The sequence below is a fragment of the Primulina huaijiensis genome, chromosome 13 (genome assembly GCF_012295235.1).
Source record: "Primulina huaijiensis isolate GDHJ02 chromosome 13, ASM1229523v2, whole genome shotgun sequence".
NCBI lineage: Eukaryota > Viridiplantae > Streptophyta > Magnoliopsida > Lamiales > Gesneriaceae > Primulina > Primulina huaijiensis.
In genome coordinates, this window is record NC_133318.1 from 6,445,906 (window position 1) to 6,471,089 (window position 25,184).

At 37.0% G+C, this 25,184-nt stretch overlaps 1 protein-coding gene across 1 annotated transcript in view; it reads right to left on the minus strand.

The window, feature by feature from the left end:
• Positions 1-280: 280 nt before the first annotated feature.
• LOC140991174 (uncharacterized) overlaps positions 281-25,184 on the minus strand; it is a 28,637-nt gene continuing 3,733 nt past the window's right edge. The window contains exons 5-6 of the mRNA XM_073461128.1: positions 530-838; positions 281-415 (exon numbers count right to left, since the gene is read on the minus strand). Of these exons, the coding sequence (XP_073317229.1) occupies positions 281-415; positions 530-838 (444 nt within the window). The remainder of the gene's footprint in view (positions 416-529; positions 839-25,184) is intronic.

The window sequence follows — 25,184 nt, forward strand, 5'->3', positions numbered from 1 at the left end:
CCGCCTCCACGGCATGCATCACGTAGGCCCTGCTAGTAATGGAGCCCTTGTTCCTAGGGAAATCAGTTGCCTTGTAGCCTTTTTCCTTGCAAATGAAACACTTGAAGGTCCTCCACATACACCTACCGTAGTGAAACTGGTTGCACTGCTTGCACGACTGTCCCTCCTCCGGCTTAGGAGCCCCTGAAGTCTGTGGTGGCTTCTGCTGTCCGGGCCTCTTGAACTGAACTTGGGGCTTTTGCTGCCCCTGATGCCTGGGTGGCCCGGTGAATTGTTTCTTCTATGGCTGCAAGCTCTGCTGGGCCTGATGCCTCTTCATCTGCATCTCCGCGTCAATATCCCAGAAGGCCTGTTCTGCCTGAAAAGTACAGGCAGTGACGGAATCATAGGTAGCCGGCCTCATCAACATAAGTTCCTGACAAATAGTGGGTCTGAGGCCATCCATAAAGTGCCTCAGCTTCTCCGCTGCATCCCTGGCAATAAGGGGCAAAAAGTGACAGCCCCTATCAAATCTCTTGATAAACTCAACCACAGATAAATTTCTCTGTCGGAGACTCATACACTCTCGCGTTAGGCGTCCTCTGACATCAGCTGAAAAATACTTGTTGTAGAATATTTCTTTGAAGTGATTCCATGAAAGGATAGCCGAATTCACCCTGTGTGGGGCTCCCTCCCACCAAAGGGATGCATCGTCCCACAACATGTACGTGGCGCACCTGACCATGTCGCCATCTCTCGAATCCAAGTACTGGAAGTACAGCTCCAGTGATCGTATCCAACCCTCCGCCACAAAAGGATCAGTATTACCCCCAAACTCCTTCGGGTTGTGCATTCTGAGCTGCTCATAGTATAACGCCAGAAAACCCGAACACACTAACCACATGCATGCATGAAAATTTTATTTGATTTTATTTAAAGAATGGTCTAGAATCATGTTTAAGTATTTTCATGGTTTAATGATTATTTTATTGAACGTTATGAATGTGAACTTTTTGTAGTCGAATACGCGAGGTACGATAAATGTGAGAGAACCGAGGACGATTTTGATAAAGTTTCTACTTTTAGAAATTTGTAAATAGAAACTCTATATTTAGTTAGTCCAAATTAGGAAAGCGGCAATCTATTTATAATAAGGGACAAATTTAATCGGTAACGAACTTTTATGAAGAAAATGAGTAGTTTCGGACGTGCGATACTAGAAACGAGTAGCATCAAATATTTTTAAATATTGTTGAGAATTTTTAGTAAGATTAATTAAGTACTTAATTAATTCTTTAATTGGGTCTAGATTAGCAAACATTTAATTAAATAATTAGATCCCATTAAGTAAACTTAAGCCCACTAAAATTAATTAAATAGAATCCTACCCTACCACTCCCCAAAACCCCAAGCCTCCCTCACCATCAGCACACACTGACACACACTAGAACTCTAGAAGTGGCCGAAACTTAGAGGAAGCAAGGGAAGGAGGAAAGTTTTGCATCTCGTTCGTCTCTCGTCGCGACGTCTACTGTATTTCGTAAGAATAAAAGATCAAGGCATGTTTTCAAACCTTTTTTTTTGCACCATTCAATCCATAGTATTTTATGAATTTGATTTTGTGTGAAAAACTTGTAAGGATTATGGTTTTAAGCTTTCTACATGTGTATCTCATGTTTACATAAAGAATTTTTGACGTTTTGAGGAATTGTTGAAGGAGGGATGCAAACAATTAGTTGCAAGTGAGGATCCAGTCGATAAGGGTAAGTTTTGGAAGGGACAATAGTCATATAGGGAGTGGCAAGGGGCTGCTGTCCCTGCACACAATTCACACGAGGCTGAGAGGGGGAAGTCCTGCGGTTTGGGACCCCATTGGTCATGGGGCTGCATGGGGTCCTGTCCGTGGTCTTGAGGTAAGGGTAAGGGTCCTAATAAGGTCTAGTATGGGTTTGGCTAAGGCATGGACAGGTCGGTTTAGGGCTGGAACTGAAACTCTAGAACTTGCACTCATGGGGGCTATTTTGGTGTGTCATGATTCTATGGGTTAAGGGGTTGTGTCAACGGCCGGTACAGGGGCTAGGGACATGCCTTAGGGTCCTGGTGAGGGTCTAGTGTGAGCCAAGAGTCGAGCCAAGGGCAGCCACGGCCGCTGGAGCATTTGTTCCTCGGCTGCACATAAAGAGCCATACGATGGGATGCTGTTGCGAAGGTTTTGGAGCCTTGAGCGTCTATTATTTGTCCAAAACGGCCATAACATGGTATTATTTAGTGTCTAAGAAATGGGTTTAGCACCTGGTTTGAGGTCATTTCGAGCCGTGGTCTGTTCGGGGTCGTAAATTGTTCGAACGTGTCAAAAAAGAGTCAAATTGAGCTTATGTTAAATTTTAAATCCATGTTTTCGGTTTTGGCTTGGGCTTGGGGACTTCCAACAACTTTTATTGAGTCTTAGGATGTTAATAAAGGTCTGGTCTCGGGTTGGTTCGAGTCGTAAGGGTAGTTTGGTCATTTGTTTAACCAAAAACGTGAAAATGGTGGTAAATGAGCCATCCGGTAAGCGAATCGAGTCGTTTTTGAAACGTATGTCCTAAGATTGAATTTCCAGAAATCTAATGTATATTTTTGGGTGTTTTTAATGTTTTGAAATGGAGTTGTCTCCTTGAGTCAAAGTTTAAGGTCGCCCGGGTAAGTATAGTTGAATCTTGTTCGGTCGGTTCGAGAAAAGTCTAGGGCGGTTTGCAACTTTCTAAAACAATTTCAAATCATGTTAAATGTTATTTTTAGAATTCTTAAAGTATATGCATGATATATGCTATTTCTAGAAGTTTTAAAGTATATTGATATATGCTATTTTTAGAAGTTTTAATGTATTTGCATGTATTTGCTTTTTTCAGCAATCTCGACTTATATGAAGATGAAAAGCATCTTGTTGGAAATTTTAAAGAATATGGAAAGTTATAAATGTTTTATGAAATGATAAAGTAAAGGAAAATATTTTTGAGGAATGTGAATTGATCGTGACGTAAAAGTAGAAATAGATCCGTTGAAAACGAGAACGGTGAACTTGCAATGAAAAAAGTTAGTGAACGGTCGAAAACGGTGGTGGGAATCTCAATGATAATGGATTCGTTGAACAAGTGAACGATGAATTTATATTTATGATAGTCGGTGAGATCATCGAATAAGTGAACGTTGAACCCGGGGGCCTAGTACTATGGTTTATATATTGTTTAATCAAATGAATGTTGTCACTTTTGAGGATCGGACTTCACCTAAAAATGATAATTTTAAAAGGAAAATGTTCATATCTATGCATGGTTTAAAAAGTTTCATATTTTGAAGGTTTCATGATTGCATGGAAAAATCTATTTTTAATAAAAGTAATTTTTATGCATGTGAGTGTATATCTACGTATTTTCTAAATTAGGTTTGAACATGATGAGTCATTAGATTCACTGGGTTAGAATGGTTGCAGGTGATGACGATGTTGAATCGTGAGGTGCGGACTATCGAGTAATCCGGGAAGCGCAGTGCATACCCGAGAACCTAGAAATTCTGCATATGTTAAAGACTTTTGATAATTTTATGGATTATCGCTTTTATTTATAGACAGTTAAGATGCTAGAATTTATGGAGTTGAATATAGACTTTTACCGCTTTATTTACTTATTCCGCATGAATGATTTTGGATATTATGGAATTCATTTATTGATTATTTATGCTAGTTTATTTATGATAAATTAATTATGCATAGTTTAGAAAAAAAACTAGTGTAAATTAAATGAATTTAGAAGTAGGTACGTTTCACATAGATATCTGTTTGGGGTCTCGGAGACTGCTGCGCCTGCTCCATCAATCTCGCAATACTCTCAAGGACTCGGGTAGATGCGTCTCCTGGAGGTGGTGGTGGTGGTGTAAAGCCTCTATCTCCTCCAGGATTACAATCCTGCATGTCAAAGCTAGGTGCGCGTCTGGGAGGCATCGTCTCTGAACACAGTCCAAATTCTAAACGTAAACCATCATGCAATTTAATCTAGTTTTCAAAACATTTAGTCCTTAAATCATGTAAACAGCTAAACATATACTGTAAATCACTGTAAGAATATTGTCATGTAAACATGCAGGTGATAATATTAAATCATTCAAAACATTTAAAACATGCAAACTTACAGACTTGAGGCTTGACTGTGAGAACCCGAGATTTTACAATCCGAAGCAAATCAAATTTCAGTAAATTTAACTCGAAGAAACAGCTTCAAAGCTCGGAGATTAACTCAACGGGAGGCCAAGCTGGAAGTAACTGCATCCATTGAAGTACTGTCACGAGAGGAATAAAACCCCAGCTTAAGGACTCAATTCGTCAGCTCAAAGCAGCTCAACCAATCTTGTCCTAACAAGAACAAAAAGCGAGCTACAAGATGAGCCAAGAGTTTGGACAAATTAAATGTGCAAGAAATAACCTTTGAGTTAACCCATGAAGGAGCTGCGGGAGGAGCTAAGAGCTAGGACATAATAAGGATGCAAGAAGTCACTCTTTAGAAAATCAAGGTGACTCTTAAAGCTTACATGGAAATTTGGAGTGCAATAATGGCTAGCATGGGAATTGAAGAATGCATGGAAAAGTGAAGTACAATTATGGCCAATCTTGGAGACCAAGATTTCGGCCATGATGGGGCTAGGGGGAAGGATTTTTGTGTGCCTATAAATACTACCCATTAGGTTGAGAAAAAGGCATCCCAAAAGCAAGAGAGAAATTCGGTTTTCTTTTTTCCCTCACCCTACAAAATTTCGGCCACCCCCTTCCACAAAACTCTCCAAAATTCGTCCAAGGTCAGGAGAAGTCGAAGTCGAAGTGCTGTCAAAATCAAGACTCAGTCTACTCGAAGTTATAATCGAAGTGCTGCTCAATTAGAGATCACGGTTGTTGAAATAGCGTCGAAGTGCTGCCCAATTTTCAACAAAAAATTTCCTTCAAAATACGGTAAGTGGGCTTTTGGTTTACGTAGCTTCTTTCTAATTTTAAACTTTGATATAAATAATGTGACATGCATGAAGGTGTGTCCTTTTTTGAAAATACTAGTATGTTCTGTTTAAAATTTCGATCGATTATGTGTTCTGTTCTGTGCTTCGAATTCCTTGATTCCGCTGTGTCAGTAGGAAAATTCTGAAATCTGAATATCTGAAAACTTCTATCTGTTACAACCATGTTCTAGCCTCACCCCTTAGAGGACTAACATATTGGAGACAATTTGACCATGGAAATGAGATGAGTAACACTGTGTTTTGCCTGTTCTGAAATGATATGAATTGCCTCTGTTTTGTTCTGATTCATTTGATAAGTTCCGCCTTTTATTCGTTTCGTTTCTGTTGTGTAAAGATAAGAATATTGAGTTTTGAAAGTATGTTAAAAGAAATTTTTAAAGAATTAAATTCTATATGTATCTTTGGAATCGATCGACCCCCACTTGCTGAGTGTTTCCCAAACACTCACCCCTTACAAATTTCAGATAAAATGGAAGAGCAAGTGAACGAGGAAGAACAAGAAGCGTTTTGGGGATGGTGATTGGATTTCAAGATCAGGAAATCGAGAATTTGTACTCTTTTCATTTGTTTAGTTTCTGCAAACTCTGATGTAAAAGTTTATTCCTTTATCATTGTAAGACAATACTCTATTTATGAAAAAGACTGGTTTGATTCGATACGAGGCTTTATTGTTTTCGATATAATTGTTAAACAATGCCGGATGTCACCAATGCTTCGGGCTCGGGGCATGACATTTAAGTGGTATCAGAGCCGCCAGGTTCATAATCCCGCTGGGATTTTGACAGACGAAATTTGACGAAGTCAAATTTTGGCAAAAGCTTAGTGCATCCCAATTCGAGTCCAACTATCATCTGTTCTTGAAATCCAACTTTCGTCTGCTTCCTAACTTTCGAATAGCCTTCAAAAATGTATCTCTTCAATAGCTTCGCAATTTTTAGTATCAAAATTTTTCCACGACAACTTTGTTTCTATTTTGTGCCTTTCTATCTTTGATACGATTCTGATGCTTTGCCTTCGACTTTATCCTAGGAAACGGCTGCTCCTCGTACTCGTGCTCAGGCTGCCCTTCGCATGCGCCAACTCACGATTGATAATCAGAATAGGGAGATTGCGACTTTGAAAGCGCAACTGGCTAGGGAAAAATTGGAGAAACAGGAACTTATTGAGAGTAGACACGTACTTGAGACTGACGTACAATAGATGACTCATCATTTGTACTTGGCTGAGAGCCAGCTCCTACAGATACCGACCGATTCCACCCGCATCGCGCGCTTAGCTTCACTTAACAGGGATTTGCTTGAGAGGGTGGAGATAGAGCGAGAACGTGCTGCTCAGGCTCATCAGCGCCAGGAGAAGTACAACACCAGACAGGATCGGTACATTTCGAAGCTTCATGGCACTATGGAAAGACTTCCAGATCAGAATAATTACCTGCATTTGGTGATAGAGAACATGGAGGAAGAGGAGGTAGCACCGATGGAGGTGGCCGGAGATGATAGCGCCAGTGACAGCGATGGCGGAGAGATGTTCGATTAGATTAGCATTATAATATCTGGGTTGTAATAAAATTTGTGACTAAGAAAATACTCTGTGTACCAAATTATTTTGAAACTTTCTATTATCTTTCTATTGCATATTTAAAAATTTGATGAGTATTTTATGTCTAAAATTGTTTTTATTTTTATCGAAAAACAACATGGATCTTCAACGCATTATAAATGAACTTCAAAATCAACTTCAGGAAAAGGAGTCAGAAATTAAAACACTGAAAGAAAAAAAAATGAGAAACTCGCAAGAGATAATTTCCAGTTAGACGGGAATAATGTATGCATGACGGAGGATCTTCGTGAGGCCAGAGAGGAAGAGAAGAAACTACGCGAGGACGTAAGAAGTTATGTCGCTTATCATCTAGAGTCGAAACATCGACACGAAATCACCAAGCAAGAGTTAAACAAAGCTCAGGATAGGATTTTTACCCTCAAAATCCGGGACGATAGCCTTCTCAAAACACAATGCCGTCTGGAGGAACAGATCGCAGATCAAGAAATCACTGAGAAAGTAAGCCAATCAACAATACATGAGCTAAAAGATCAAGTAAACAACCTTGATCATCACAACACACAACTGCAGAATTACATTGAGCACCTGCAAAATGAAGTGATCAACATGGAAGAACTCGTAGAGCAACTAGAAGAAAACCCGATGGAAGAAGAAATTAACAAGGCAGTAGGCGATGGAAAGGTTATAGACGAGTAGAGAGAGGACTCTAGACTAGACATTGATTGTATTAAGAATTATTTTATTTACCATTTGTTTCGAAACTTTTGCTTGTATGAATTTCAAAAATTTAATGAAATTATTTTAATTATACTTTGTGGCAAACAAATTAATAAAATACATGTTTATAGGATATGGCAGGCAGACCACCCCGAAACAACCGTAACCCTCGTGGCGCCAATCAAAATGAAAATCCACCACCACATCAGAGAGTAAACCTCAGCCAAGAAGATATGTGACAATAGCCACTATCGTAGTTGCGACGTTGCAAGGATTCGTGAACCCATTAGCTAACGCCATCCAACCACCTCAAGAACCACAACCTCGTGGAATTAAATACCTTTATGAATCTCTAAGAAGGAATCGAGTTCCAACCTTCGATGAAAACCCAGACCCGGAAGTCAGTCACAACTGGCTCAAGAACGTCGAAACACAATTGCATTTACTGGAGATACCTGAAGAACTGAGAGTGGAGGTTGTAACACCATTTTTGGAAGACCGAGCTAGGAAATGGTGGGAAACTGTGTCGCCATCTTTGATAGAAGTGGAAGAAATCACATGGCAGATTTTTAAAAGAGAGTTTTTGAAGCAATACTATCCAGCTGAATTTAGACTACAGAAGTTGGGTGAATTTGACAGCTTCAAACAGGCTCCAGACATGTCAGTAATGGAGTACACTTCACGATTCAACGATCTGGGAACTTATGTCCCAACGATCATGTCGGATGAAACGTTAAAAATGCATCGTTTCAAGAAGGGACTCAACAGTCGAATTTAGTCAGCATTGGCAGTATTCAAGCCAAACAACTTTGCGGATTTGATGGGCGCTTCAATGAGCGTAGAAACTGATATCAAGCGACGCGAGGAAGAAAACAAGAACAAAAGGCCGATGAACAATCAATCTACTCAGAATGGTCCCAAGTTTAAGAAACCAAATTATTCAGGTGGGTCTCTCAAAGGAAGTTCTGGCAGTGCTGGTAACACTGAAGGAAAGTGGTGTGATACATGTCAACGGAAACATGTTGGAGAATGTTACCGGAAGACAGGCGCTTGTTTTAAGTGCGGAAAGGTGGGTCATAGAACTAAAGATTGTCCAGACAACAAGGACAAATGGACGGGCCCAGTAAACAGCATGAAAACAAGACTAATGCTCGGGTGTACGCGATAACCCAAGAAGAAGCTGATAATACCAACCAAGTGGTGGCAGGTACCATTTTACTCAATAAAATGCCTGCATATGCTTTGTTTGATTGTGGTGCCACACATTCATTTGTGTCTTGAAGATTTGCTAAAAAGCTTAAACTTAAACATGATACTCTTAGTGAACCCTTAAGAGTGGCACCGACGAGTAAAGTAATTGAATCACACAAAGTGCATCGAAACTGTAAAATTTGTATCAGCAATCAAACTTTCAAAGCGGAATTGATTCAACTCAATATGGTTGAGTTTGACATCATTCTTGGAATGGACTGGTTGGCTAAAAACCATGCCATGGTAGACTGTCAAGGGAAAGATATTAGACTTCAGACTTCGAACAAAGAGGAAGTCATATACCACGGGAAATCCAAATAACGGAAATCTCTACTATCTGCCTCACAAGCCTGGAAGGCCATAAAAGGAGGTGAAGAGATTTATCTAGCAGTAATCAATGAGGTCAAAGTGGGAGAAATCCTAAAGTTAGACGATATTTCAATTGTTCAAGAATTTCCAGATGTTTTCCCTGAGGAATTACCGGGGAAGATACCCGATAGGGAAGTAGAATTTGAAATCAATTTGGTCTCTGGTGCTGCACCAATCTCAAAGGCACCATACCTAATGGCTCCAGCAGAATTAAAGGAGTTAAAGGAGTAACTCCAGGAATTATTAGACAAGAAGCAGATTCGCCCAAGTGTATCCCCGTGGGGAGCTCCAGTGATATTCGTAAAGAAAAAGGACGGGAGCATGAGGCTATGTATTGATTACCTGGAGTTGAACAAGATAACCATAAAGAATAAGTACCCACTCCCGAGAATAGATGATCTTTTCGATTAGCTAAAAGGAGCCAAAGTTTTCTCAAAGCTTGATTTAAGATCACGATATCATCAGTTAAAGGTCAAAGCAGAAGATATCCCTAAAACTGCTTTTAGAACAAGATATGGACATTACGAATTCACAGTAATGCCCTTTGGTCTGACAAATGCTCCTGCAGCATTCATAGACCTGATGAATCAAGTATTCAAACCATACCTCGACAGATTTGTGGTTGTTTTTATAGATAATATCTTGGTATACTCACCAAGTGAAGAAGAACATAGAGAACATCTACGTCTCACTCTGCAAACACTACGTGAGAAAGAACTCTATGCCAAATTCAAGAAGTGTGAATTTTGGTTAAAGAGTGTGGCATTCTTAGGCCATATAATTTCCGAGCTTGGAGTGTCAGTAGACCCATAGAAAGTAGAGGCAATCAAGGATTGGCCACAACCAAAGACAGTGACTGAAGTAAAAATTTTTCTTGGTTTAGCTGGCTATTATAGAAAATTTGTGGAAGGATTTTCGTCAATTGCCATTCCTCTTACAAAACTTACCCAGAAGAACTCAAAGTTCATTTGGAATGAAGCATGTGAGAAGAGTTTTGAAACCTTGAAAACAAAACTTGCAACTACACTGGTATTAATTCTCCCTGAAGATGGCAAGGATTTCACAGTTTATAATGACGCTTCAAAAGGAGGGCTAGGGTGTGTACTAATGCAAGAAGGTCAGGTAATTTCTTATGCCTCACGACAATTAAAGTCGTATGAGAAAAATTACCCAACTCACGACCTTGAACTAGCTACGGTGGTGTTTGCACTAAAAATCTGGAGGCATTACCTCTATGGAGTAATATGCGAAGTTTTTACTGACCACCAGAGTCTCAAGTACATTTTCACCCAAAAGGAATTAAATATGAGGCAGAGAAGATGGATGGAACTTCTCAAAGACTATGATTTGTCAATTAATTACCACCCGGGTAAGGCAAATAAAGTGGCAGATGAATTGAGTCGAAAGAACCCTGGAAAGATAAACTTATCCTCACTGTCAGTACAATCAGGACTTCGAGAAACCATCAAATTAAAGCAAGTTCAAGACACCTCCATTCTTAATATTAAAGAACAAATCTAAGAGGGAAAGCTTCCAGAGTTTCAAATTGACGAAAACGGTATCCTTTGGATGAAGGACGGTTGTATGTGCCCGATATCAATGGAATTCGAGAAGAAGTAATGACCGAAGCACATAAGTCAAGATTTTCAATATATCCAGGAAGCACCAAAATGTACCAAGACTTGAAGAACAATTACTGGTGGAATGGAATGAAGAAAGACATAGCTGTTTTTGTTTCAAAATCCCTAACATGTCAACAAGTCAAGGCAGAACATCAAAGGCCTGGAGAACTTTTACAACCATTGGAAATACCAACATGGAAATGGGATAACATATCCATGGACTTTATAGTTGTACTACCAAAATCAAGACAAGGTCATGATGGAATCTGGGTAATTTTGACAGATTGACCAAGTCTGCCCATTTCTTGCCAGTACGAATGAATTATAATTTGGATAAATTAGCCACTTTGTATATGGACAACATAGTGAGACTACATGGAGTTCCAGAAAGTATACTGTCTGACCGAGATCCAAGATTCGTATTAAAATTTTGGAAAAGTTTCCAAAAAGCTATGGGAACCAAGTTTACTCTCAGCACGGCTTATCATCCTCAGACTGATGGTCAAAGTGAAAGGACTATTCAAACCCTCGAAGATATGCTGAGAGCATGTGCCCTGGATTTCTCTGGAAATTGGAATGAACAGTTACCCCTGATCGAATTCGCCTATAACAACAGCTATCATAGTAGTATCGGGATGGCTCCGTATGAAGCTTTGTATGGAAGAAAGTGTAGGTCGCCTCTATAATGGGACGAAGTTGGAGAAAAAGCTGTTACAGGACCAGAACTTGTGTAAATAACCGTTAACAAAGTAGCTGTGATCAAAGAAAGACTTAAGGCAGCCCAAGATAGACAAAAGAGTTGGGCCGATCTGAGAAGAAGACCGTTTGAATTATAGATTGGCGAAAAGGCTTATGTCAAGATCTCTCCTATGAAGGGAGTAGTGCGATTCAGTAAATTCGGAAAATTGAACCCGAGATATGTGGGACCGTTTGAGATACTGGAGAAGGTAGGAACCTTAGCCTACCGATTAGCATTACCACCTGATATGTCCAAGATACATAACGTTTGCCACATCTCTCAGCTGAGGAAGTATGTCCCAGATCCGAGTCATATACTCAAAGTTGCACCACTGATGATTGAAGGAAACCTCAACGAAGAACTCAAATACGAAGAGGCCCCTACCCGAATAGTGGACTCAAAAGACCAAGTGTTGAGAAACCGGACAATACCGTATGTCAAAGTACAGTGGTCAAATCACACTGAAAGGGAAGCAACGTGGGAACTCGAAGAGAAGATGCGATCACAATACCCTCATCTATTCGAGAAATCAAGCTAATGCAAGTTTTGAGGACGAAACTTTCAATAAGGAGGGAGGGATGTGAGAACCCGAGATTTTACAATCCGAAACAAATCAAATTTCAGTAAATTTAACTCGAAGAAACAGCTTCAAAGCTCGGAGAATAACTCAACGGGAGGCCAAACTGGAAGTAACTGTATCCACTGAAGTACTGTCACGGGAGGAATAAAACCCCAGCTCAAGGACTCAATTTGTCAGCTGAAAGCAGCTCAACCAATCTTGTCCTAACAAGAACAATAAGGGAGCTACAAGATGAGCCAAGAGTTTGGACAAATTAAATGTGCAAGAAATAACCTTTGAGTTAACCCATGAAGGAGCTGCGGGAGGAGCTAAGAGCTAGGACATAATAATGATGCAAGAAGTGACCCTTTAGAAAATCAAGGTGACTCTTAAAGCTTACATGGAAATTTGGAGTGCAATAATGGCTAGCATGGGAATTGAAGAATGCATGGAAAAGTGTAGTACAATTATGGCCAATCTTGGAGACCAAGATTTTGGCCATGATGGGGCTAGGGGGAAGGATTTTTGTGTGCCTATAAATACTACCCATTGATTGAGAAAAAGGCATCCCAAAAGCAAGAGAGAAATTCGGGTTTTTTTTTTCCTCACCCTACAAAATCCTTCTTCCACAAAACTCTCCAAAATTCGTCAAAGGCAAGGAGAAGTCGAAGTCGAAGTGCTGTCAAAATCACGACTCAGTCTACTTGAAGTTATAATCGAAGTGCTGCTCAATTAGAGATCACAGTTGTTGAAATAGCGTCGAAGTGTTGCCCAATTTTCAACAAGAAATTTCCTTCAAAATACGGTAAGTGGGCTTTTGGTTTACGTAACTTCTTTCTAATTTTAAACTTTGATATAAATAATGTCACATGCATGAAGGTGTGTCCTTTTTCGAAAATAATAGTATGTTCTGTTTAAAATTTCGATCGATTATGTGTTTTGTTCTGTGCTTCGAATTCTTTGATTCCGCTGTGTCAGTAGGAAAATTCTGAAATCTGAATGTCTGAAAACTGCTGTCTGTTACTTCTGAATTATGTTGCACTGTTATTATTCGAATTTGAAATGGGACGAGAATTGTAATTCTGTCTGGCCCCCATTGGTGGGTATAAAACCATGTTCTGTTCTGCCCCCCATTGGTGGGTATAAAACCATGTTCTGGCCTCACCCCTTAGAGGACTAACATATTAGGGACAATTTGACAATGGAAATGAGATGAGTAACAGTGTGTTTTTCCTGTTCTGAAATGATATTAATTGCCTCTGTTTTGTTCTGAATCATTTGATAAGTTCCGCCTTTTATTAGTTTCGTTTCTATTGTGTAAAGATAAGAATATTGAGTTTTGAAAATATGTTAAAAGAAATTTTTAAAGAATTAAATTCTATATGTATCTTTGGAATCGATCGATCCCCACTTGCTGAGTGTTTCCCAAACACTCACCCCTTACAAATTTCAGATAAAAATGAAGAGCAAGTGAACGAGGAAGAACAAGAAGCGTTTTGGGGATGGTGATTGGATTTCAAGATCAGGAAATCGAGAATTTGTACTCTTTTCCTTTGTTTAGTTTCTGCAAACTCTGATGTAAAAGTTTATTCCTTTGTCATTCTAAGACAATACTCTATTTATGAAAAAGACTGGTTTGATTCGATACGAGGCTTTATTGTTTTCAATATAATTGTTAAACAATGCCGGATGTCACCAATGCTTCGGACTCGGGGCGTGACATTGACGACTGAGCTTCTGAAGCTGGCGGTGGACAACCCTTTACAAGACCCTTGCTCTGATACCAACTGTAACGACCACTACTAAAATACTGCTATAATTTTTTTGAAAAAGCTCTCTTCGAAATAATCTAAGCCATGCACAAAAAAAATCTTTCAGTCCTACATTAAAAAAAGTCACTCAACTACTGAAAAAAATACTATAGTTAAATAAAAATCTAAATATCATCAAATCCCTAGACTACTGTTTTAAAATAACGTCAAGGCAATAATCGAAATCCTGACAAATCCTCAACTTGTAAAATGATGCGAAAAGTAAAAACATAATGTATCAACCCTGACTCATAAACATAAAGTGTGGAAAAATACAAGGTCCTCGGGAGCACGTACTCACACCCAGCTCTGTCTACTCAGTATTCAGCTCTTCCAGTCTCCACATCATCATGCTCACCTGCATCATTCACACCTAATGAATCTAAAGACTAAACACACATGAATTTTTATAACAAGTACATATACATAACATGCAACAGTGAAAGGTACTGTAATTAAAATAAACTTCACGATCCTAAAAGCATGAGCGTAAACATAACGTAACGTAAACATAGTCTAAACATATCTCGTCATGTAATCATATACGTGTTCATTTTTCTTATTTGTATTCAGATAATTAGTTGTGATTTTTGTATCAGCTCTAGTCGATGGATCCATTTACGTATAACCGCGGTACCCGACGACGGGGACATCAGCAACAGTATTACACATCCACTGAGCCTTGGCTTTACATGTTCGTGTTTGTGTTCGTTTAGTCACTACCAACTCCCATCCTTCAAAACATATCATTATGTTCATCACTTGTAAAAATCATGCATATACGTAAATTTCTTTCAAGTCCATCATGCAACATATTTTTCGTATTTCCATAAAAAGTCATGTTCATGATTACATGTACATTTACATGTCAATTTTTTTATCAGGGCACTGTTAGGACGGCTAACTCAACCCACGTGCAAAATGACTATTTTTCCCATGGAAACCCTAATTGACTATTTTACCCATGGACCTCAAAATTTCGACCCGAATCCAACCAAGCTTAAACCATATTTCAAAGACTCCTAATCAAGCCTTGTATGACTCAATTTAACCCTCACTAAACTCAGTCAGAACGACTTATCAATACCAAAAAGAGACAATAGCGCTAAAAACTAATGCCCCTCATATACTGGACTAGCGCCTAGGCGTCGTACACCAGCGCTGCGGCACTACAAAGGCAGAACATCAGGCGCTGCGGTGCCATGTGAGCAGCGCCGCGGTGCCACCCCTTGCGACCAAAACCCTAAGCAAAATTCGAAGCCAAATTCTACCCTACTCTCAACCAACCTGAACTAGACTCAAACCAACCTCTCCTAGCTCACCACTGGACCCTCCTGGACCAACCTAGCCACTGCTCTCAGCCCCATGCACGCGTACCCCTCGGTTCACCATGAAACACCCGATCTAGCCACCATCTTGCCATAACCCACCATCTAGCTTCGATCCATGCATTTTCACGCTACCAGCCGATCATGGACCACTCCAGGGCCTTGTCACGGACCACTCAAGTCCCACACTATCCCATGGAATGAGCCATACAAGGCTACTCCTCTCACTTAACCCCATCTAGCCAATATGTGCATCCTAGGACTCAAATGATTGGCCCCCTTCCTCTAGACCTGAACCGATGCACCTTCAGCCTTATCCTCCATAGACCTTGACGTGTTTAGCCTCTTAGAACCTAGACCTAGCAGCCCCTTTCACAAAACCATAGAAAACTTGAGGTACATGAAGAATAATAAGCATATTTCATGTAAAAACCATACAAATTCGATGCACACGATTGATCTATGAATTTCTCATGAAAAAAAACACAAAACAGCATATATGATGTGAATGATGAGAAAAACAAGGTTTAGTGTGTGCCTTTGCGTATATAAGCTAGAAACCTATTAGATATTCGCGTAAAACTTGTACCAAAGAGACGGGGAAGGAGTTCTTTGAAAAACTTGAGAGAATTTCGAAGGCTAGCTACTAGTGTATTTCAAAAATGCTGCTGGAGAATGTGGGAGGGGGTGGCCGAAGGTGAGTGTAGGAGGATTAGGGTTTTGAATGTAGGTTTAGGTAAAATATAATAAGTATAATGGGCCTTTAATTAAAATTAATGAGATTAAGTAGAATTTTAGGCCCATTATGCTTAAAATAATCTCATTAAGGCCAAAAACACTCCTGAAAAATATCGTTTAGATATGTTTTTGAAAATAATGCCCGAACCCTGAAAAAATCATCCGACTTGATAAAACTTGCGTACCAGTTAAAAATATGATCCGGTGAGTATAAATACCCTACCAAGACCCATTTTAGAAAATCACTTTTAGTTACACCATATATTAAATAATTAAAAATAATTATTTTAAAAAAATAATTTTCCTTTAATATCTTTGGTCTATGTTCCTTGTTCGAACGCGAAATACTAATAAAAGCCCTAATACATGAAATTTAATAAACCATGGAATAAAACATCTATCCATGCAATAATCAAGCATTTAATGCTGTAAAAATAATTAAACACATATTTTAGAAAAACCCTAGATTGCAAGCAGTCAGGTTACGTTGTTCGAATTTCCTAAACATTACAAAAGCAAGTAAAGTTTTTAATATAAATTTAAAGTTGTAAAGATTATTGAAACATCCACTAATCATTTTTTTAAAAATATACTAGAAATTTTTTTCCCACCTTTCGGCCGAAATCATTATACATATATTTATATAAATATTTTTGACTCCATTTAAAATAAACTCACCAATTATTGTTCGAAAATCCAAAAGAAAGTAATTCAAGACATAAAATCATAAACGTCAGCCAAACCTAAAGTTAACATTTTTTTTCAAAAATAGACTTAACTCTAACATCATCTCAAAAACCTATAAGTCGTAAAAATCTTTAAGTAATCATAAATCATAAACATTGTTTTATTTGCGGAAAATTAGAGACGGTACTCGGGTTGTGTACACCTTCAGTCCAGCTAGTTCAACCATCAATACCTCCATCAATATCAAGCTCACCTGCATAGATCACACCTAGTGAGTATATTGACTCAGTAAACCTTAATCATAATAGCAAGTAATACATATACATTCACAAGCAACAGTGAAACTACTTTTACGAAAATAGCTTTTCATGATCATGCATAAACTTAAACATTTTTCCTTTCATCATATGATTTTTCTCTTTCATCATATATGTATACGTTTATCTTTTTATTGAATTCAGATCATCAATTGTGAATTTCGTATTAGTTGTAGGTCGATGGATCCATCTACGTATTACCACGGTACCAGACGACGAGGACATCAGCGATACTCTCACCTGTCAACTGAGCCTTGGCCTTATCATCGTATTAGTCACAATCAATTCACCATTTCACCTCCTTCAACTTTTTATATTTGCATCACTTATAAAAATTCATGCTATATATAAATCATTTTCTTTTAAACCAAGAATACAACATGTCTTTTAGCATTAAGGTTTCATCTTAAAATTCCATAAACATTGAAATAAACATTTTAACATTAATTACAGCATTCGGGGCATTGTCAGGACGTATAACATTTTTCAGGTGTAAAATGATCGTTTTACCCCTAGAACCCTAACTTTGTCAATTTATCCTTAGACCTTAAAACGAGGACCCAAATCATTCCAAACTTAACATAACACCTTAAAATACACCCATAAATTTTTCTTAGATGTAAACTTAAGCTTCTCGACTAATTTCTCGATTCGTATTTAAACTTAGACGTACATCTCGGTTTTGACTCGTATGGACTCGACTTAACCAAAATTTACCGAATTTGAACCAAAGCTTATTAACACATAATTGGACCATATACAACCCAATTCAAGCCCATTAAACTATTGTACCAGCCTAGAATACCTACTGAACCTTTTTGCTCCTATTTTCGAAACCCTAGTTCATAACATGCCAAATCCTTCGAACCTAGACCCTAACCAATTGGACCAGCCCCTGCCCAACCCTCCTAGGACCTAGACACAACCCTTTAGGATCCCCTTATACCAGCCCCTGTGGCCCATGCATGTAAACGTGCATGGTTCGTCCCAACCACGCGGCCGCGGCTAGGAAAAGTCCTAGTCGTGCGCCTCCTCTTTTCCTGCCCCTCCAGCCTTGTGTGTACCACCTTGGCCCAAGGCTAGGACCCTCACGGCCCAGCCCTTCGCTTGAACTACACCCCACGCATCCTTCCTTCCTAGCACTCCAAAACCGTGACCTAGGTGGTGTAAAATCCCTCCCATCTTGCGGTCGTCCCCCTAGTATTGCCCCTCCCTGAACCGTGGCTCCTAAAACCCCTTAAAGACCCTGAAATTAGTCCTCTTTCATGTCCTTACCATGGCAACCCCTCTATTCCACAAAATCCTGAGTTTCAAATCATGAAAGCATGAGTTCTTTGAGCATGTTTAGACAAAACGAAAATACACAAAAGGGTACATAATTTTCCATGCAATCATACATCAAACACATAATATGATGTGATAGATGAAAAAAAAGAAGGATTAAGGCGTACCTTTGCGTTTATTACGCACGAGAACAATTTGCGATGCGAGGAAGTCGACGTAGAGAAAACCCTATGCTGAATTTCCTTCAAAAACTGTGGCTTCCCTCTCAATATTTATGTGTGGTGTGTGAAACTTGGCTGATGAGAGAGTCCTAGTATGATTTAGGGTGAGGGGGCGTGGGTTATGGGGTTTGAGGGTAGGGTTTTAGGGCTTTTATTTTAATTAAAACACAATGTGCAAGTTTAGGCTCATTAATTAAGTATAATAGGCCCATCGAGCCCATTAATTAATATTTAAAATATTTATTAAGGGAAATTTGTGAAAATAATAGCCAAGTTCTTAAAAACTCCCTATTTTTATCGAAAATCGATTATTGTTTTAAAATACGACTCCAAATATAAAAACACCTCATTTTCCAAAATTTCATTCAAAATATACCACACATTAGACAATTAAAAATAATTATTTAATAAAATATTTCTCTCATATGGTCCCCGGCATCTGTTTCTCGATCGCATCTCGAATAACCTTTAAAATACAGTTTTATGCATTCTAACATTCAATCATATTTTACACATGTAAACATGCACACCATAATTAATTCATGCCATTAAAATCATTTAATTAGTGATTTTCTATTTTCCCTAGATTTGCATGCAGTTGGATTATATTATCGTATTTTGGACCTTACATGACAACACTACAAACTTCGTTTTAACTCCCTACAATGATAAATTTACGTTTTAGCCCTTTTATTATTTAAATAAATATATAATTTTATGTACCAAAATAATTTTGTCTTCTTTATCTACAAAATTAATACTTATTATGCGGTTTCAAATACTTGATTTCGCTCTTTGAATACTTCAAATGTTTAAGAAAATATTACTTTTTCAAGTAATCACCACGAATTCAGTCATTTTTTGTCTTTTCTTCAAAAATGCATTAGGATGATTTATTCATGTCATTTTATTTTTAGTTTTTTAAAAACATAGTTCATCACTCATCATTAAAATAAAATTAAGTATTTATTTTGAACTACAAAGTACCAGTTTTGGAGTTCCAGATGCTTGATTTGCCTTTTTGAATATTCCAAATATGTAAGAAAATACTGGATTTTCGAGCTATCATCATAAATTCAGTCATTGTTGGTCTTTTCATTGAAAATGCTTTAAGATGACTTCTTCATATCATCTAATTTTTGAAAAAAACATAGTTTCTCACTCATCATGGAATTAGAAAAGGTGCTTATTTTGACCGACAACGTACCTATTTTGGGGTTCCAGATCTTTGATTTGGCTATTTGAATACTTCAAATGTGTAAGAAATACTTGAGTTTCAAGTAATATTGAGTGACTTTTGATTTTTTAATTTGTGAAATTAAAATGTGATACTTAAATTGGTACAAAAGTATTTAATTAGAGTCTACAAATTCTTGATTTTACTCCATAAATATTCATATCCAATTATTTGGAGATGTCCAAATATAGTTGGAAGTTAATATCGAGTGGAACTGATGATGACATTCGTGAAGTAAAAATATGATGCCGAAATTAATACATATAAGACACAATTCGAGTCCACAAATACTTGTTTTTACCCTTTAAATACTCAAATTCGATTATTTGAGGATGTCAAAATATATAGTTTGAAATTAATATTGAGTGGCCTTTGATGATGAGATTTGTGAATTAAAAATATGATACCTAAATTGGTACAAACAATTCCAAATTCTATTCCACGTATACTTGATTTTATCCTTATAAGGCTCAATTTTGATTATTTTGAGATGTAAAAAAATACAGTTTCAAGTAATATTGAGTGGTCTTTTGATGATGTCATTTGTGAAGTTAAAATGTGAAGCTAAAATTGATATAGAAAGTATCTAATTCGAATATACAAATATTTGATTTTACTCCACAAATACTCATATCCAATTATTCGAAGATTTCAAAATATAATTTGAATTTAATATTGAGTGGAATTTATGATGACGTTCATGAAACAAAAATGTGATACCTAGATTAAAAAAAGTACATAATTCGAGCACACAAATATTTGATTTTACCCTTTAAATACTCAAATTCGATTATTTGAAGATGCCAAAATATATAGTTTGAAGGTAATATTGAGTGGCATTTGATGATAAGATTTGTGAATTTAAAATATGGTATCTAATTGGTACAAATAGTACTTAATTCGATCCCACATATACATGATTTTATTCTTTTAAGACTCAATTTTGATTATTTTGAGATAAAAAATACAGTGTCAAGTATAATATTGAGTGACTTTTGATGTGTCATTTGTGAAGTTAAAATGAGATATCTTAAAATGTGATATCTAAATTGGTACAAAGAGTATATAATTCGAGTATACCGATACTTGATTTTACTCCATAAATACTAAAATTCAATTAATTTTTTATGTCAAAATATATAATTTGAAGGTAATATTGAGTGGCACTGATGATGACATTCGTGCAGTAAAAATATGATACCGAAATTAATACAAATAAGACATAATTCGAGTCCACAAATATTTGATTTTACCCTTTAAAAACTCAAATTCGATTATTTGAAGATGTCAAAATATATAGTTTGAAAGTAATATTGAGTGACCTTTGATGATGAGATTTGTGAATCAAAAATGTGATACCTAAATTGGTACAAACAATACCTAATTTTATTCCACATATATTTGATTTTATCCTTTTAAGGCTCAATTTTGATTATTTTGGGATGTAAAAAATACAGTTTCAAGTAATATTGAATGACTTTTGATGATGTCATTTGTGAAGTTAAAATGTGAAACTAAAATTGATATAGAAAGTATCTAATTCGAATATACAAATACTTGATTTTACTCCACAAATACTCATATCCAATTTTTTAGGGATTTCAAAATATAGTTTGAAGTTAATATTGTGTGACATTTATGATGACATTCATGAAACAAAAATGTGATACCTAAATAAAAATAATACATAATTCGAGTCCACAAATATTTGATTTCATCCTTTAAATACTCAAATTTGATTATTTGAATCTGCCAAAATATGTAGTTTGTAGTTAATATTGAGTGATCTTTGATGTTGAGATTTGTGAATTAAAAATGTGGTATCCAATTGGTACAAATGGTACCTAAGTCGATATCACATATACTTGCTTTTACCCTTTTAGGACACAATTTTGATTATTTTGAGAAAAAAAATACAGTTTCAAGTAATATTGAGTGACTTTTGATTTGTCATTTGTGAAGTTAAAATGTGATACTTTAAAATTTATACCTAAATTTGTAACGACCCAGACTTTTTTTTTTAAAATTTGCGGAAGAAATAAAAATTTCTTATTAATACAAACTCGAGTCGTTACTAAAAATAAAATACACTCATTCAATATAAATAAGTATTTTTACAATACACAACCCAGTTTAATAATATTATAGTACTGCAAATTCAAGTTTATAAAATACATAAATAAATACAACACTGACGGCCCTCGGGTTTTCAACTGCCACAGTCCGAGACCACTCACTGATCACCGCCCCTAGCCTCCTCATCAACAACATCTACATCAATCAAGTATAGTGAGTCTAAAGACTCGACATGCATACACGTGGATAACAAATAATACGTAATAAAAATCCTGTGATTTTAACATATCTGATACATGGTAAATTGAAACTGAATAAATAAATATGTATGACTTGGCTTCTATACATGAAAATAATTTCATGAGAACAAACTGTAGTCTCAACATAAATATGTCATAATATGACGAGAACATAACTGGCATTACACTGTGTGAGGCTGGAATATAATGTTCATAATATTGAGATCTGATTTTGAATTGTGGCACACATGAATCGTTTGATCAAACTGCACCATAGTACTAGGCCTGCAAGGATCATCCAAGTTCTGGGTCTGGATGTCCAATCATAACACATATAACTGAATCTATTGGATAGTTCGCCAGATACGTGTACTCTGGGTTCCTAACACGTATTTTGGAGTGTTCACCAGTCACGATACCCGGATTCCAAACCCGTAAAATGAGTGGCCACGAAACAGTTAAATATCTCAAAAGTATACTTTTAAGACACGTCATACCTGATATCATACTTATAAACTTTTTAGACTTCGTTGGATTGTTCTCGGGTTCGTTTCAATTGAACTTCACAGATAACTCAAAACTAGTCCCAAATCGTATACGTGTAACTCCCAAAATTCATTCGACGACTTAGGATATACCAAGTGACTCGATACTCGAATCAACCTTAAACAACATGTTACTTACTGTCGAAAAACCCAAACCATGACCCAAACACTTTCGAACAACCCAAAATAAAATAAGAAAGCTTACGACTCTAGCCAATCCCAAGAAATGGCACTTTACAGCTTACGGAAACAATAAAATTTCTAAACACAAACCGACTCGAATCAACCTCGAACAAAAACTTAGACTCGACCCTAAGACACTTATTAAGACCATGACATTGCTCAAAACCACTCAGAATTTGATCTCAAACTCGAACACACACCAAAAACTTGAACAAAGATATTCTCGCACAATTAAGACAGCTTGAGCGATTTTACGAGAAAAATCATAACTCTTTCGTTTCTTATTGAAAAATTACGAATTTTATATTGAATCAAAGATAACACAATAAACTACAGTTTTTGAGTTGAAAGAATTTTCAGAAAATGGACGGATAGATACCAGAATTTAAAAATACAAAATATTAGATTTCAAGAGCTTGCCGTCAAAAATATTCTTCGGACAGATTGTACGGTTTTGCCAGAAAAATCATATCTCCCTCATTTCTTATTAAAAAATTAAGAATTTTATATCGAATCAAAGATAACACAATAAACTACAATATTTGTGTTGAAAGAATTTTCAGAAAATGGACGGATAGATACCAGTATTTAAAAATACAAAAGAACAGATTTCAAGAGCTTGCTGTCAAAAATATTCTTCTGACAGATTGTGCGGTTTAGCAAGAAAAATCATATCTCCCTCGTTTCTTATTCAAAAATTACGAATTTTATATTGAATCAAAGATAACACAATAAACTACAATTTTTGTGTTGAAAGAATTTTCAAAAAATGGACGGATAGATACCAGTTTTCGAAATAGTGAAAGTAAAATACACACCCAGAAACCCACTGCACAATGAACTCATGCTATCAACTCTTACCACCCAAGTGCTATAAATCCTCAACCAACATACCAATATGGGTCTAAAACATATATGAACATGATCATAAGCAGCTATGCTAGCCCGAAACCATCCAACGTCGCCTACAACATGAAAACGTGAGAAACAATTGTATAATCTTGACATGAACATAAATCTTGAACATACTTGCATGAAAATGTTTCTCACAAACATGAATGCTTGAAAATCCAAACTGTTACTTGATTGATGAGAAAAGAAACGTAATATACATGCCTTTGGTCTTGAAATGTAAAGAATCTCGCAAATCTCGATGATCCGGACACGAGGAATAAATTTGGAGCTTCTTGCTAATCTCAAATGGTAGAACCGATGGAAATGGAGCTCAAGAACACTTGAGGAGAGAAGGGTATTAATGAGGTGAAATGGAGGAGAATTGATTGGCATGTGAAGTTTCTTCCGGAGAAGACTTGGCCAAAGTCTTGAAATTTGAGGCAAGTGGGGTGGATTTAGGGTATTTTAGGGATAATTTAAATATATTGATTAGGTTTAAACAAATAAATCAATATATGGTGTAGTCCAAATAAAATTTTAGACTACTCGAGGCTTGAAAACTGATACTTAAAATATTCCTAAATTTACAAAATTTGCACAACAATTAAGGGAAAATAAAATACTAATTGTCATAAAATAAAATACTCCATAACTTAAAATAATGTTTGGGCAGTGAATTTGGCTCAAAAATAAATATCTCAAATATCCTATCCTCGGTCCGATCTCGTGTATTTGCCTGAAAAACTGGAACTCAAATAATACAATTAAATATATATATGAATAAAATAATATGTAATTGCATAAATATATTTATAACAATTAAAATATGGTGCATGCATAATTTAAAATAATATAAATACATCATGTTTGATTTTTACGTGTACTATTAAATTTTCGGGCCGTTACAATCTACCCTCCTTAAATTGAATTTCGTCCCCGAAATTATAACTTACCAAATAACTCGGGGTAACGAGCTATCATCTCGGCTTCTGACTCCCATGTAGCTTCTTCATCTGAATGATGCAGCCACTTGACTTTGATCAGATTGATAACTTTGTTCCGTAATTTCCTTTCCTGTCTGCCTAAGATCTGAATAGGTCTTTCCTCATAAGACAGGTTAGGAGTAAGCTGCAACGGTTCAAAGTTCAAAACATGTGAAGGATTCGCCATGTATTTCCTTAACATAGAAACGTGAAACACATTGTGCACTCCAGCCAGATTCGGCGGTAGAGCTACACGATAAGCTAGTATCCTCACCCGGTTGAGTATCTCGAATGGCCCTATGAATCTCGGGCTCAACTTGCCTTTCTTTCCAAATCTCATAACACCTTTCATAGGTGCTATCTTTACAAACACATGATCTTCTACAGCAAATTCAAGATCTCTCCGCCTTCTGTCAGGATAACTCTTCTGTCTACTCTGTGCAGTCTTCATCCTGTCTCGAATTTGTACTACCATGTTTGCAGTCTGCTGAACAATATCTGTCCCAATCTCTGACCTCTCGCCAACTTCATCTCAATGAATTGGCGATCTGCATTTTCTCCCATACAAAGATTCATACGGAGCCATACCTATCGACGATTGAAAACTGTTGTTGTAGGTGAACTCTATTAGAAGCAACTTCGATTCCCAACTCCCATGGAAATCGATCACACAAGCACGTAGTAAGTCCTCCAAAATCTGAATCACCCTCTCTGATTGTCCATCTGTCTGAGGGTGGAAAGCTGTACTGAAGAGTAGCTTGGTTCCCATGGCTGTATGCAAACTCTTCCAAAAATATGATGTGAA